The sequence below is a fragment of the Oncorhynchus clarkii genome, chromosome 7 (assembly GCF_045791955.1).
Source record: "Oncorhynchus clarkii lewisi isolate Uvic-CL-2024 chromosome 7, UVic_Ocla_1.0, whole genome shotgun sequence".
Classification (NCBI taxonomy): Eukaryota; Metazoa; Chordata; class Actinopteri; order Salmoniformes; family Salmonidae; genus Oncorhynchus; species Oncorhynchus clarkii.
In genome coordinates, this window is record NC_092153.1 from 51,369,826 (window position 1) to 51,384,707 (window position 14,882).

Below are 14,882 nucleotides of genomic sequence, written 5' to 3' on the forward strand. Positions count from 1 at the left end.
GTCCAATTACGGGTATGTTCGGCTTACCTAGAGCGATCGAAAATGACGCTTAATTTGTTGCATCCATGTGGCCAAAAATCATCTAGTCTACTATACTGATGAGCACTGCATTATTCTTGTTCTAATAAATAACTATGCTTGGTGCTATTTTTAAAGAATGCATGGTATTTATTATTTTAACTGTAATGTCTGTCTTGAAGTGTGTGTGTAAAATAAATAATTTTAGTAACGAGGCAAGTCGGTTAAGAACAAATTCTTATTTACAATGACGGCCTACCGGGGAACAGTGGGTTCAGCAGATTCGATCCAGCAACCTTTCGGTTACTGGCCCAACTAGTCTACCTGCCGCCCCATGCTACATTTATGGGGTCGTTCTCAAGAACCGCTCAATAATGTATACAAATGTAATCAGGTTCAGGTACTGTAATATGTACACATAATGATAATGGTGTATTTACATTCAAAGACCGTGAAGTCAAAACTTTCTAGTGGATTGTACTGTACTCAGTACTGCATTGTTTGTGTGCAGCGACATCTGTCGTTAATAATCATCAATTGACATACTTTTTTTTCTAAGTAAAAAGTTTTTTGATATATGGATACAGTTTTTATTTGTTTTGGAATCAACAACTATAAAAAGTCCCTTTGAAGCATCAGACGAGTCAAAAAAAAAGATGGGCATACAAAAGAATGCTGACAATATTTTTATTAGATTAGAAAAATAGTTTTATGACACAAAAGCCTTGTCATGCATGAGCAGCTCCAGAATGCGAAAACACTTTGTTATGTGACTTGTTCGATGGTCAATACATCCTTCACAAGTTTCAGGAATTCTCTGATTGAAAACTATTCAAATAATATGTCCCTTATCATATCAGGCAATCAGCAATTTGGAGTATCACTTCTTTAAAACATCACTACTGTATAAACTGGAGACATTAAGCAATCAGACTTTACACAAATTATGATGTTGTGTTAGGTTTGTTGATGCAGAAATTACATACACATAGCTTATTGAATCGGGTCAATCATGGGCAATAATAAAATATGACTTTTACAATCTACTTGACTTGTATTCTAGATGTGATTGACGGTTTCCTCTGGATTATATTGTTTCAGTCCAAATCCAGTAATTGCAACTCGTCATTCTTTTGCAGTCTAAAAATATACAATAAGTGAAGACAACATATGGAGGTGGATTGATCAGATACAAATTGTAACAGTTAAAAAAGAAACCGACAGAAAATAAATATCACTTCCTGTTGAAAAATAAGGCATATGACAACTCTACATAAAACCTGATTGAGAGAAGTTCCATTGGTTTTCCCTTTTTTTATAACCATTTCTTCGGTTTCCAGTGTTAAAATTGTTCCTCCTTTATATAAACATAAAGGCACATTTTCATAGAGTTTAATTGGGAGAAAAGGCAGCTTTCTAAAACAAATTGTCTTTATGAAGAGAGTTGGTGCTGGTTCAACCTCCAGCCCTCATAAAGACCCTGAGAAGGGTAAAGTGGGTAAAACAGATGGATTTTTAGTGGTATCAAGACAAATGCTCTCCTTCCTTAAGAGACTTTGCCTCTATTTTGCTCCAAATCCCCAATGCCCATTTTGCCACCTGCCGCACCGACAAATGGGTAGCAAAGCATCACCAAAGCTCACACTTGTGTTTAGGGTTCATGGGGGAATCTGCCTTGCAGCCAAAGTGCTCAGAGAACTCATGGGAATTGGAGATGGTGCCAATAACTCGAAATCTTGATGGACTGTGTGGATCTGTGATGACGCCCTCATGCGAGCTTTCCGGAGTCCGAACTGAGCACCATACCTACATATAGCAGGATGCACAGACACACATATTAAGCATTTCAGAGTGAAAAGTCCTTAATTTACATTATCAATGTAATAGGTCATTATAATTAATACATAACACTGTTTAAGGTAGGCATGCTAGAGAATGCATTACTAAATTTGCCACAGACATGGATATACTTTAAGTGGCACAAACCTGGGCAAATCCAACAAAAAATAATTGATGATTGGTCATCCCCAGGGCAGGCAGGGTGGCCTCCTCTCCATTCTTTGCAATCCAGTTCATATAAGCCTTCAAAGCAGACAAGGGTCATATTACTGTCAGCATGCATTATCCTCCTCTCGCCATAGAGAACAGTATGAGAAAAAAAACTGTAGAGACTTTCTGCTCGCCCTCAGCTTTATTTCCTCCTCAGTCCTCACTAACAGACAGCGCTCATGCAGGTCCCCCTTTCTGCCATGTGATTGGCTCATCTGCTCCATAACCTATGACTTTCAGTTGACGGAAAGAATGTTTGAGAGCTCGCTCTGAGGCTGACCAAGCCACCTGTTGCATTTCCAGGCTTTGCTGTGATGTAGGCAACCCCGTTTTTTCCACCACAGAGTAAAGACACGACCCACAATGACCCAATCAAGTGAACAAGAAAACATGAAACGTGTGTCATAGTTCTGACCTTCCAAATACTGCATCTCACATTGATGATTCCGAAATGTCTGCACATTTACAGTACGTGTGTGTATAAGTTGAATTGCTCTTGCTCTTCATATTGTCAACTCTACTTTCTTCTATCCCACCCTAACAACACCTCTCTATCATACACACCTTGTAGGCAGCCTTCAGTCCACCATTGTCAGCTATGTTCTCTCCCAGGGTGTGTTTTCCATTGAGGGGTTCTTTGTTGATGCTGTAGTTACTGTACTGCTCCACCATACACTGGGTCTGCTTCTTAAAGGCCTCCACAGATGAGTTTTTCCACCAGGAGCGGAGGTTCCCATCCTTGTCGTACTCCCTCCCTTTAACATAAAATAAAAATATACCGTAGAACTAGATTACTCATTTAATATCGTAATGTATCACGTTCGGTGGGATGTTTTTTGGTGGGATGTTTACAACAGCCTATAATATTTTTTCATTCTTTTTTTTAAGAGAAAGGGCAGACAAGATTATGCAGTCGAGATTCTGGTGAATTTGCAGGGGTCAGCTCGCCCTGTAATCAAAGTGTCTCCCCTGCCATGTAAGTATACAGCCTTTATTAAAAAAAAATAGTATTTTAGTTTGTAGCAAAACTTCTTATTTCCCATATAAAGTAATAAGAATTAAGACAATAAAACTTGTATTAAAATAAAAGATCTTACCTTGGTCATCAAAAGCGTGTGTCAACTCATGTCCCATAACTACACCAATTCCCCCAAAGTTCAGGGCCCTGGAAATAGATTCAAAATCCTTTCAAGTAAATAAAAGCATTTTGTAACTTGCAATTCAATTCTTGGCTATGTGAAGACACTCAAGGAGACACACATACTGTATACAATTTATTATTATTTATTATATTTGTGCCTGAAATGGGGACGTATTAGGGAACTGTATAGGCTGAAGAGGGAAGAGGGACCTACTTTGGCCAAGAGCGGCTGTAAAAAGGAGCTTGGAGGATTCCTGCTGGGAGCACCATCTCATTCTTGGTGGGATTGTAGTATGCATTCACCGTAGGAGGGGTCATGCTCCACCTGTGTATGCAAGACATCGGATATAACACCAACTGAGCACAAAAGTCTGAGATCAGGGTGGTAAAAACCAGTATTTGACTCTCCCCTATCCCCTTCGCTAGGCTGTTGACTTCAGATCAGTGTGAAAGAATGAGAACCCTGAGCTACTCGGCTATGTAGTGAGAGAAAAGGATCAGTACAGCTGAGGGATATTGGTTCCCGGGGAACGTTTCTGAATGCCAGCAGTATTCCTTAGAGTCAGAATGGGAATTTGTCCCTGTCAGAGCATTTGACCTCCTCTCTGGAGAGGCGAGCAACAGGAGGGTGAGGGCTGGGTTATAGACACTCACTGGTCTCTGTTGGGGGTTTTCCTCAGCTGGTCCGCAGTCACTCTGGCAGAGAAGTTGTAGTACTGCATGACATTTTGGAAATACAGGTCAGACCCCACCTCAAACTGAGAAAGAGAGAGGAATCAGGTTAGAGAGAGAAAGAGGTTTACACACAAGCAATGCAAACAAGAGAGACTGTAAGAGCAAATCAATTTCTATTGGTCACATACACATGGTTAGCAGATGTTATTGCGAGTGTAGCAAAATGCTTGTGCTTCTAGGTCCAACTGCAGCAATATCTAACAAGATTGACAACCCTCCTCAATACTAGGGTTACAGTAAGACAACAAAGAGTTGTGTATTTTTTTATCAACATATGATATGACATGGACAACTTCATGAAACAGAAGTATGCATATTTATTTTAATTACATATTTACCTACATCATTGAACACTTTGTCAAGTTCCTTGGGGTCCATGATGAATTTTGGATATCCAACCATGTTGTAAATGGCATCAGCCTATAACAGAGCAGATGAGGTGAATTGAGACAGATGCTAACACCAGATGGCACTGTAGAGTTTGTTTCACGAGCCTTACGCTAAACATGACCATTATAGCAAAATGGACTATTACATTTACATTTGAGTCATTTAGCAGACAATCTTATCCAGAGCAACTTACAGTTAGTGCATCCATCTTAAGATAGCTAGGTGAGACAACCACATATCACAGTCATAGTAAGTACACTTTTCCTTGATAAAAGTAGCTATCAAGCAAAGTCAGTGCTGGCAGGAAAAGACAAGTGTTAGTGCAAACAAGGCAAGGGTGTTCTTTTTTTCTTTTTTTGTGGACAATGCTTTATGTGTCCTGCCGGGCAATCTCTTATGGAATACAATTGAAATGCTATAGCTGTAACAGACACAGCATGTTAATTATGAGGCAAGAAACATTTCCATAGTTTGAAGGTCAGTGTAATGACAATTCCCTCACTCTAACAGTGGAAAACATATTTCTGGCAGTTATTCAAAGCAACTTGTCTCGCCCACCTTCTCTTTGGCTGCCTTTTTGGTCTCCTGGTCCATCCAGCCCACATACTTCAGACTATCCTCAAATGCCCATTTGATCTCAGAGACCATATCCTCTGCCTGACAGACAGGGAAAAGGAAAGGCATGTCAGAATCTCACCCAGGGGCAGCTCACAGTGGAGGTAGTGTGTGAGTGGGTGATACCTTGAAACACTTACAATGGCCTTGCTGTCCTCGTCAAAGGTGGCTTTGACAAACATGGCCCCGAGAGCAAAGCCGAGGGCACTGTCCGTGTCGCTGACGCACAGCTTCCAGCGTGGAGTGCAGCTCTGAAACATCACACTGAACACATGAGAACTATGACACCACACCACCGGAAACAATTACACCACCTACACACAAAAACACTGACATCGCCTAAACACACAAGATAGCACTGTCTCTCAGACTATACAAAGTATATACAAATACTTGAAAACACTGCATGATCCTAACACAGCATCAGTCTTTAACTGTATTAGATTTTATAATGCCCCTCAAGCATGAAGTAGTAGTGTTGGTTTTGCAAATGAAGCAAACAATCTTTCCTTGGAATCCTTTACCTCAAGGCGAAGCCAGGCCTTTATCAGAGTGTGTAGGGAGACAGCACATAGCCCTCTAAAAGGGATGACTGTTGTTTTTGTGAGATTCTCAGAGATTGGCAATGACAGAACACTCCTCTCGCCCCCCAACTTCCCCTCTCCTACTATAGATATTAGAATCCAAACTGAGACTATGCAGCCAGGGGGAAAGGAAGAGGCCAACAGAGTGGAAACGGGTGAGCAAGAGACAAATAGGTGTAGATAAAGGGGAAATAATGACCGAGGGAGTGATAGAGGTAGAAAGGGAAGGGTGCTAATAGTGTAGTGTGGATGGTCTCAGGAATTGTGCACACACATTTGCAAACACGCACACACAGGACGAGAAAGCACTTGGTATGTTTTAATAGTGTGACCCCAACGGAAATCTAGCTCAGATAAGGGTTTGGATAGCTGGGACCCCGACAGCACAACACAACACAGCAGATAGCTGTTAGCAGCAGACAGCTAAGGGAAAAAGCTGTCCGGTCAATTTAATGTGTGTCTAGTGATGACAGTGATAGCTACTAAAGTATTTTCTTATCAGCTCCTTGTTTAATTAAGTTCGCTACTGACAAGTGCACATCTTAATACCTTCTATCTATGCAAATTTCCGTTTACAGTGTACTTTATAGTCACATAGTTTCAGCCACTCATTTATTTTTTTATCTGTGCTATAAGCAAATATAGCTTAACTCTGTTGACTGAAGCAGCAGGAAAAGTCAGTCCCCTTGAGTACTCTTATCTGAGGTCTGTTGCCTATTTACCTGCCAGCTTAAAGCACTGACATTATCTCCATCTCTCTCTCTCTCACCTTCTTGGTTCCATACATGACTTCAAAGAAGCGCTGCTCAGCATCCTGGAACTTCTGGTCCAGGATGGACACCATCTTCCTCAGCACCTTCATGATCATGTAGTTGTTCAGGATGCTGCACAGGTAGGAGTATATTCATTCATTACATCATTCATCACATTAACATTTCAGGAAAGGAAGCAAAATATTATATTATATATGTACAGTGGCAAGAAAAATTGTGTGAACCCTTTGGAAATACCTGGATTTCTGCATAAATTAGTCATACAATTCAATCTGATCTCCATCTAGGTCACAATAATAGACAAACAGTCTGTTTATACTAATAACACACAAAAAATTACACGTTTTCATGTCTTTATTGAACACACCGTGTGAACATTCACAGGGCAGGGTGGAAAAGTATGTGAACCCTTAGATTTAATAACTGGTTGACCCTCCTTTGGCAGCAATAACCTCAACAAAACGTTTCTGTAGTTGCGGATCAGACCTGCACCGCGGTCAGGAGGAATTTTGGACCATTCCTCTTTACAAAACTGTTTCAGTTCAGCAATATTCTTGGGATATCTGGTGTGAACTGCTCTCTTGAGGTCAGGACTCTGACTTGGCCACTCCAATAGGCGTATTTTCTTCTGTTGAAGCTATTCTGTTGTTGATTTACTTTTGTGTTTTGGTTCGTTGTCCTGTTGCATCACCCAACTTCTGTTGAGCTTCAATTTGAGGACAGATAGCCTTACATTATCCTGCAAAATGTCTTGATAAACTTGGGAATTAATTTTTCCGTCGATGATAGCAAACTGTCCAGGCCCTGAGGCAGCAAAGAAGTCCGAAACCATGATGCCTCCTCCACCATACTTTACAGTTGGGATGAGGTTTTGATGTTGGTGAGCCTTTTTTCCTCCACATATGTGTGTTCTTTCCAAACAATTTAACTGTAGTTTCATGTCCACAGAATATTTTGACAGTAGCACTGTGGAACATCCAGCTGCACTTTTGCAAACTTCAGACGTGCAGCACTGTTTTTTTTTGACAGAAGTGGCTTCTTCCGTGGTGTCCTCCAATTAACACCATTCTTGTTTAGTGTTTACGTGTCGTAGACTCGTCAACAGAGTTGTTAGCATGTTCCAGAGATTTATGTAAGTCTTTAGCTGACACTCTAGGATTCTCCTTAACCTCATTGAGCATGCTGCGTGGTGCTCTTGAAGTCAACTTTGCAGGACGGCCACTCCTAGGGAGAGTAGCAACAGTGCTGAACTTTCTTTATTTATAGACTATTTGTCATACTGTGGACTGATGAACATCAAGGCTTTTATAGATACTTTCCAATTAGCTTTTGGAGAAGTCATTGGCCTAGTGTCACACCCTGACCTTAGATATCTCTGTTTTCTATATATTTTGGTTCAGGGTGTAACTAGGGTGAGTACTCTAGTTTTTTTTGTATGTCTAGGGTTTTTGTATGTCCAGGGTTTTTGTAGGTCTAGGGTTTTTTGTATATCTATGTTGGCCTGATATGGTTCCCAATCAGAGACAGCTGTTTATCGTTGTCTCTGATTGGGGATCATATTTTAGGCAGGCCTTTTTCCCACTTTCTGGTGTGGGATCTTGTCTATGTGTAGTTGCCTGTCAGCACTATATTGTATAGCTTCACGTTTCGGTTGTTATTTTGTTAGTTTGTTCGGTGTTCATTCTTTTAATTAAGAGAATGTACGCATACCACGCTGCGCCTTGGTCTGATCCTTTCAACGAACGTCACCTAAGGGTTCACATACTTTTTTCAACCTACACTGTGAATGCTTAAATTATGTATTCAATATAGACAAGAGCAATTCAATAATTGGTGTGTTATTCGTTTAAAACCTGTCTAGGACTGGGGTTCCGCTAGCGGAACCAACAGCCAATGAAATTGCAGGGCGCCAAATTCAATCAACAGAAATCTCATAATTCAATTTTCTCAAACATACAAGTATTAGGCACCATTTTAAAGATAGAATTCTCGTTAATCCAACCACCATGTCCGATTTAAAAAAAGATTTTCGGCGAAAGCAGAAAATATCATTATGTTAGGTTAGCAACTAGTCACAGAAAGCATACAGTGATTTTCCAAGCAAAGAGAGGAGTCACAAAAAGCAGAAATATTGATAAAATTAATCACTAACCTTTGATATTCTTCATCAGATGACACTCAGATGACACATATCCGACCATGTTGGAGTCAACATAAGTCCGAAATAGCATTATGAATATAAATATTCACTTACCTTTGATGATCTTCGTCAGAATGCACTCCCACGAATCCCAGTTCCACAATAAATGTTTGATTTGTTCCATAAAGTCCATAATTTATGTCCAAATTCCTCTTTTTGTTAGGACGTTTAGTAAACAAATCGAAACTCACGAGGCGCGGGCAAGTCCAGCGGAAATGTCGGACGAAAATTCCAAAAAGTCATATTACTGTTCGTAGAAACAAATCAAACGATGTATAGAATCAATCTTTAGGATGTTTTTTTATCATAAATGTTCAATAATGTTCCAACCGGAGAATTCATTTGTCTGTAGAAAAGCAATGGAACGAGAGGTAACTTTGTCATGACCGCGCATCACGAGACCGAGGCTGCTGGCAGAACACTGACTCATTCCCCTCTCATTCAGCCCCCCTTCACAGTAGAAGCCTGAAACAATGTTCTAAAGACTGTTGACATCTAATGGAAGCCTTAGGAAGTGCAAGATTACCCATCTCCCACTGTATATTCAATAAGGGCGGAGTTGAAAACCTAAAAACCTCAGATTTCCCACTTCCTGGTTAGATTTCTTCTCAGGTTTTTGCCTGCCATATGAGTTCTGTTATACTCACAGACATCATTCAAACAGTTTTAGACACTTCAGAGTGTTTTCTATCCAATACTACTAATAATATGCATATATTAGCATCTATGACTGAGTAGGAGGCAGTTTACTCTGGGCACGCTTTTCATCCAAACGTGAAAATGCTGCCCCCTATCCATAAGAAGTGTTAAGCACACTATGTGTGTCTATTGTTGTGACTTAGATGAAGATCAGGTCAAATTGTATGACCAATTTATGCAGAAATCCATGTAATTCCAAAATGGTTTACATACTTTTTCTTGCCACTTCAGTTTGCATAATGTTTTATAATGTCACCTGTGCTGCTCAAATAATATCACTGCTGGACCGATATGAAATCTTACATAAACCATATCATCCCAATGGTTACCTTAATTACATAGTGCTGTCCATCACCATTCAAATATGAATAATGAGTGGAAGGCAGGGCTAGAAAGTGGTTTTAACCTCTTGTTAGTGCTGGCAATGAGGTCAGAGACCTTCTGGAGGTAGTCCTTGGCGTACACCACCACAGGCTCTGAGTCATTGAGGGGTACAGGAGCAAACACATCTGTGAGATAGGGCATCCAGTCCACCGCAGGAGCCAAGGTCTACAGAAACACAAAGAAACAATGATACGGTCCACATATCTACTGGTGCACCTGTCCTATCAGATATATATATATATATATTTAGATTTTTTAATCAGCAGGTATGAATAGAAAGCAGTAAGAAAGACCTTGCAGAAAGCACTGTTAAACCAAAATACAATCTATGCGAATTGCACTTTCATTAACACATCTCAATCTGGGAGTCATCTACTGTAGGTTTGTATCTAGTGATACTGCAGGTGGATATCTGGTGTTGACATGATGCTTGGATCAGCTGAAGCAATAGAGAGATGGGTACTGACCGCCAGATCCTTTGCCTGGATCTTATGGTAGATGAGCTCCTCGTCCCTTCTCTCCTCCTGGGGTACGGTGATGTTGGCCAGGGTGGTCTCAAAGTCCACAATCTCCTGCATCAGCGATCTGGACGTCTCCTCTGAGCCCCCCAACAGGACCCCTAACTCCACCAGGAAGTCTAGGTACGCATTCAGATACTGCCGAGATCAAGTGGGAAGCACAGGGGGAGAAATGTTGGTTAAATTAATTTAAAAACACAATCTAGCGCTAGGAAAATACTGACTACTACAGGCACAGAGTTATCCCCTGAGCTATACATTCTTTCTATATTATTTATACATGGTCTGTCCAAGTGGGGTACTGTAGGGTTTGTACTGCCGATTTGGATATTTTCTATTCCTAATGAAACACATATCTAGCGAGATAAGTTTCTCAGTATAGTGTACAAATTTATAAAGTTAAGTTTCCTAATTTAATCAGGCCTCTGCATCAAGGCACTGATCTATTTCATGTCCTCCCTTACCCTGTCTGTCATCATGCTACAATCTTTAAGCATATTCACCACAGTGCCATAGTGCGGCCGCCTGTCAGTACCTTTGCATTGGCCGTTTTGTTAAGGTAGTAATCCCGTGAGGGGAGCCCCAGCCCGGATTGATCCACCTGTAGGTACGAGGAACAGTTCATGACTACCATCTCACACTTCATTAAAACATTTCAGCACTCTCAGCAGTGAGCCTCTTTCTTTGATAGTATAGTATTGCAGGATCTACTGTACAGTATACTGCAGCTTCGATTAACCTTACAATTTCTAATGTCCCTCTGCACATCTTTTTTTTTTTAAATAGCATGTAAATGTATATGTCAATCCTCTCTGAGCAGATCTGGGGATAAGTGATGTTTGATGATTTTTCTGACAAATGTACAGTGCCTTGCGAAAGTATTCGGCCCCCTTGAACTTTGCGACCTTTTGCCACATTTCAGGCTTCAAACATAAAGATTAAAACTATATTGTTTTGTGAAGAATCAACAACAAGTGGGACACAATCATGAAGTGGAACGACATTTATTGGATATTTCAAACTTTTTTAACAAATCAAAAACTGAAAAATTGGGCGTGCAAAATTATTCAGCCCCTTTACTTTCAGTGCAGCAAACTCTCTCCAGAAGTTCAGTGAGGATCTCTGAATGATCCAATGTTGACCTAAATGACTAATGATGATAAATACAATCCACCTGTGTGTAATCAAGTCTCCGTATAAATGCACCTGCACTGTGATAGTCTCAGAGGTCCGTCAAAAGCGCAGAGAGCATCATGAAGAACAAGGAACACACCAGGCAGGTCCGAGATACTGTTGTGAAGAAGTTTTAAGCCGGATTTGGATACAAAAAGATTTCCCAAGCTTTAAACATCCCAAGGAGCACTGTGCAAGCGATAATATTGAAATGGAAGGAGTATCAGACCACTGCAAATCTACCAAGACCTGGCCGTCCCTCTAAACTTTCAGCTCATACAAGGAGAAGACTGATCAGAGATGCAGCCAAGAGGCCCATGATCACTCTGGATGAACTGCAGAGATCTACAGCTGAGGTGGGAGACTCTGTCCATAGGACAACAATCAGTCGTATATTGCACAAATCTGGCCTATTTGGAAGTGGCAAGAAGAAAGCCATTTCTTAAAGATATCCATAAAAAGTGTCATTTAAAGTTTGCCACAAGCCACCTGGGAGACACACCAAACATGTGGAAGAAGGTGCTCTGGTCAGATGCCCAATTTTTCAGTTTTTGATTTGTTAAAAAAGTTTGAAATATCCAATAAATGTCGTTCCACTTCATGATTGTGTCCCACTTGTTGTTGATTCTTCACAAAAAAATACAGTTTTATATCTTTATGTTTGAAGCCTGAAATGTGGCAAAAGGTCGCAAAGTTCAAGGGGGCCGAATACTTTCGCAAGGCACTGTAAATAGAATCAAAAGCTAAAGGAGTGAGGAGGAGGCCTGTGGGAGTAACTGGGCCTACAGCCACTGAGCCTTTGAGCCACTGGGGCCACTGGCTCTTCTCTCACCTGGATAATATTGCTGTTGGAGCTTTTGGAGTCAGTGCTGACAAACACAGTGAAGAATGGGGAGCAGCGGTAGTTGGCCGACACTGTGCGTAGAACCTCCTGGAAATTGTTCTTGTCCCAGGAGCCGGTTAGGGCCCATCCCCCCGTCTGAAAGAAAAAATGTATGACCTCCTTCAGAGAGAGGCTCACTTAAAACCTGAGAGGTGGTGATCCTTTATATCAGGGCATTGGATACATTTAGGGTAATTAACTGTATAACATAAAGAACATTTTACACATCTATTAGCACATCATAAACACAGCTTCTATGTGCATAGCACTATGGCAGAAGACTGGATGGGGATGCCTCTTGATGAGCGAACTCACCTGATTAATGAGCTCTTGTAGAGGCTGAGCCCCTAACTCCTCAATCTTAGTCTCATTCATACAGGCTTTGTAATACCTCTGGGCCTTTTTCTCAGCCTTGCTCAGCCCCTTCATGGTGGTGTTCTCTGCCAAACACAACAGGTTTCACAGTTAAGTCTTCAACAAACATATCTTACATTACAATGGGATAACAAAAATATAGAGAACAGTGGGCCAATAAGAACTAGCTAACTGTTTGTTTATATTTCTCTAGGCTGTTAAGGGTGAGAGGGGCAGCTAAGGTCACCCCACCCCGTGAGGAGAAACCTTACCCAGCAGGTGCTTCATGACGGCCATGTTGCGCTCCCATAGGTTGCTGAAGGGACCCCAGCGGGACTTTCCCTCAGGGAGGGGGTTGTTCCTCACCCATCCCCCACAGGCAAAATTGTAGAAGTCATGGCAGGGGTCCACCGAGTGGTCCAGGGCTCCCATCACAGCACTGGCCACAGTAATGCATGGCTCCGTCAGACACATACCAGGGTGAGCTGCCAACAGGGAGTGGGACAAGACAACTAAACATACTGTATCAGATACCTCTTATAGGCACTGTGCTACTTCAACCTCAACATGGACAACACTATTTATTTTCTTAAACAGCCAGTATATTTCAAGGTCCTTCAATAAATAATTCAAAATATGTCACGACATGGATGGAAATCATTATTTTCAACGGGTTACTGAAAAAAATATATAACCTCAAAGAAAAATTACTTTTCCTTCTCTAAACTCCTACAGAAATAAACAGTGAAATTGAAGAGAGAAGGGCTCGAGAGGTTGTGCCACAGACGAGGTTACTGTCAGTCATTGTCCCACAGTTCCAACAGCTGGTCCTGATGCACTGCTCTTGCCCCTGGCCTGCACCTGTCACACCTGAATGTTCTCCACAGGTGCAGCGTATCAATCACCCAGCCAGGCCCATCTCTCTGGGTTCCCTGTCTCATAGACAATGTTGAGGCACGGTTGTGTAAATTCTCAGCAGGCCATTGTCCGATGCTGCCATTGGTTCTAAGATGGGCATTCGTTGGCTTTGACGTGATTGCCATACATTAACTGGCTGTAAAAGCTGAAGTGTAAACGGATGTTCATGGAGTATTCTTTCTCTTTCACTGGACTGAATAAGGAGATGGATAATACAGTATTTTATTAGAATGTGTTCTGGAATTTTTAAGGGCTTAGTTGCAAAAGCTGATTTACAGCCAAGGGGCATTTGGCAACTCCCTTTATGTTGTTTTGGGAGAAGATGTGGAAAACATATTTATATCTTTAGAGGCATAATTATTCATGACCCAAAGTCTAGTTAGTGCATTCTCATTCTGTCTTGTGTCTATGTTTGAGGCTATGTTGTACATAAGTGTAGGTTTCTTTAAGGACAATACGTTTAAAATGTTTTAATCAATGATCAACATAGACATGAGACAGAATGAGAATGCACTAACTGGACTTTGGGTCATGAATAACAGGAGCTGAATAAAAGGAGTGGAAAGTGAATGGTGTAGTAAAAGCACATTCTTGTGTCGGTTCTCATAACAGACAGCGGGGGATTTGTCATGTGGGCTGATAGGTGGTTGAATAGGAGGAAGAGGCATCTGCTTCCCTTCTCAAAATACAAGGAAACTAATACTGAGCTGAGAAAATCTTTCAGTAAAGAGTTGTACCCAGGAACATTTTGTCAGATTATATGAACATAAAAGAGAAAACCTAGATTGTTTGGTCAATTCTTCTCAGGATTATTTAGCCAAATCAGGCTTAACAATCTTAGCCACTCACTCTCTTTGTAGAAGATCCCGACAGTGATGAGTGAGAAGAACAAGGCAACAGACAGAGCACACACTAAGACCAACAGCCTCCTTTCAGTGTGTGTCTTCTCAGCCCAACACCTGGGACCAGGGCCATGTCGCAGTGTCACCTGTACAGAAACACACACACACAGCAATGAGCACCCCAGTGTCATCTCCATAGACACACATACACTGGTTACTGTGTGTAATGGTTACAATGATTGGTATACAACCCTTAACCACAGTACTCATGCAAACAAACCACTCTATGTTCTATGATCCTATGATGAATGGTTTCTTCTTTCTGGTCATAGATGATACACTGAACACCAGAGGCAGAAGTGCTAATACTGTGTGACTAAAATGAATTGGTTATGGTTGAAATGACTCACATGATATATTACAATAGATAATGGCTTCCACACAATAATGCCTTTCAACACCCCTCTATATAAAGGTCATGAATTCATATTTTGTTTATTTCTTTATAGTTCTTCAGCCGGCATCATTCAAATGCATTGTGCCTCTGTCCCAGATAAGGGGAAGGCAGAGCACTAACCACAATGGATGAACTAGGACATGGTCATG

At 41.1% G+C, this 14,882-nt stretch overlaps 1 protein-coding gene across 2 annotated transcripts in view; it reads right to left on the minus strand.

Annotated features, from left to right (window-relative positions):
• Positions 1–691: 691 nt before the first annotated feature.
• The window catches only part of LOC139413446 (endothelin-converting enzyme 1-like), a 35,113-nt gene continuing 20,922 nt past the window's right edge, over positions 692–14,882 (minus strand). For both annotated transcript variants that reach the window (XM_071160861.1, XM_071160859.1), the window contains 17 exons: positions 14,284–14,422; positions 12,789–13,001; positions 12,478–12,602; positions 12,112–12,258; positions 10,642–10,707; positions 10,056–10,244; positions 9,611–9,753; positions 6,302–6,416; positions 5,089–5,199; positions 4,892–4,990; positions 4,286–4,363; positions 3,863–3,966; positions 3,423–3,533; positions 3,165–3,232; positions 2,632–2,822; positions 2,005–2,100; positions 692–1,824 (listed from right to left, as the gene is read on the minus strand). In XM_071160861.1, coding sequence (XP_071016962.1) covers positions 1,648–1,824; positions 2,005–2,100; positions 2,632–2,822; positions 3,165–3,232; positions 3,423–3,533; positions 3,863–3,966; positions 4,286–4,363; positions 4,892–4,990; positions 5,089–5,199; positions 6,302–6,416; positions 9,611–9,753; positions 10,056–10,244; positions 10,642–10,707; positions 12,112–12,258; positions 12,478–12,602; positions 12,789–13,001; positions 14,284–14,422 — 2,172 coding nt within the window. In that variant the 3' untranslated portion in view covers positions 692–1,647. The remainder of the gene's footprint in view (positions 1,825–2,004; positions 2,101–2,631; positions 2,823–3,164; positions 3,233–3,422; positions 3,534–3,862; positions 3,967–4,285; positions 4,364–4,891; positions 4,991–5,088; positions 5,200–6,301; positions 6,417–9,610; positions 9,754–10,055; positions 10,245–10,641; positions 10,708–12,111; positions 12,259–12,477; positions 12,603–12,788; positions 13,002–14,283; positions 14,423–14,882) is intronic.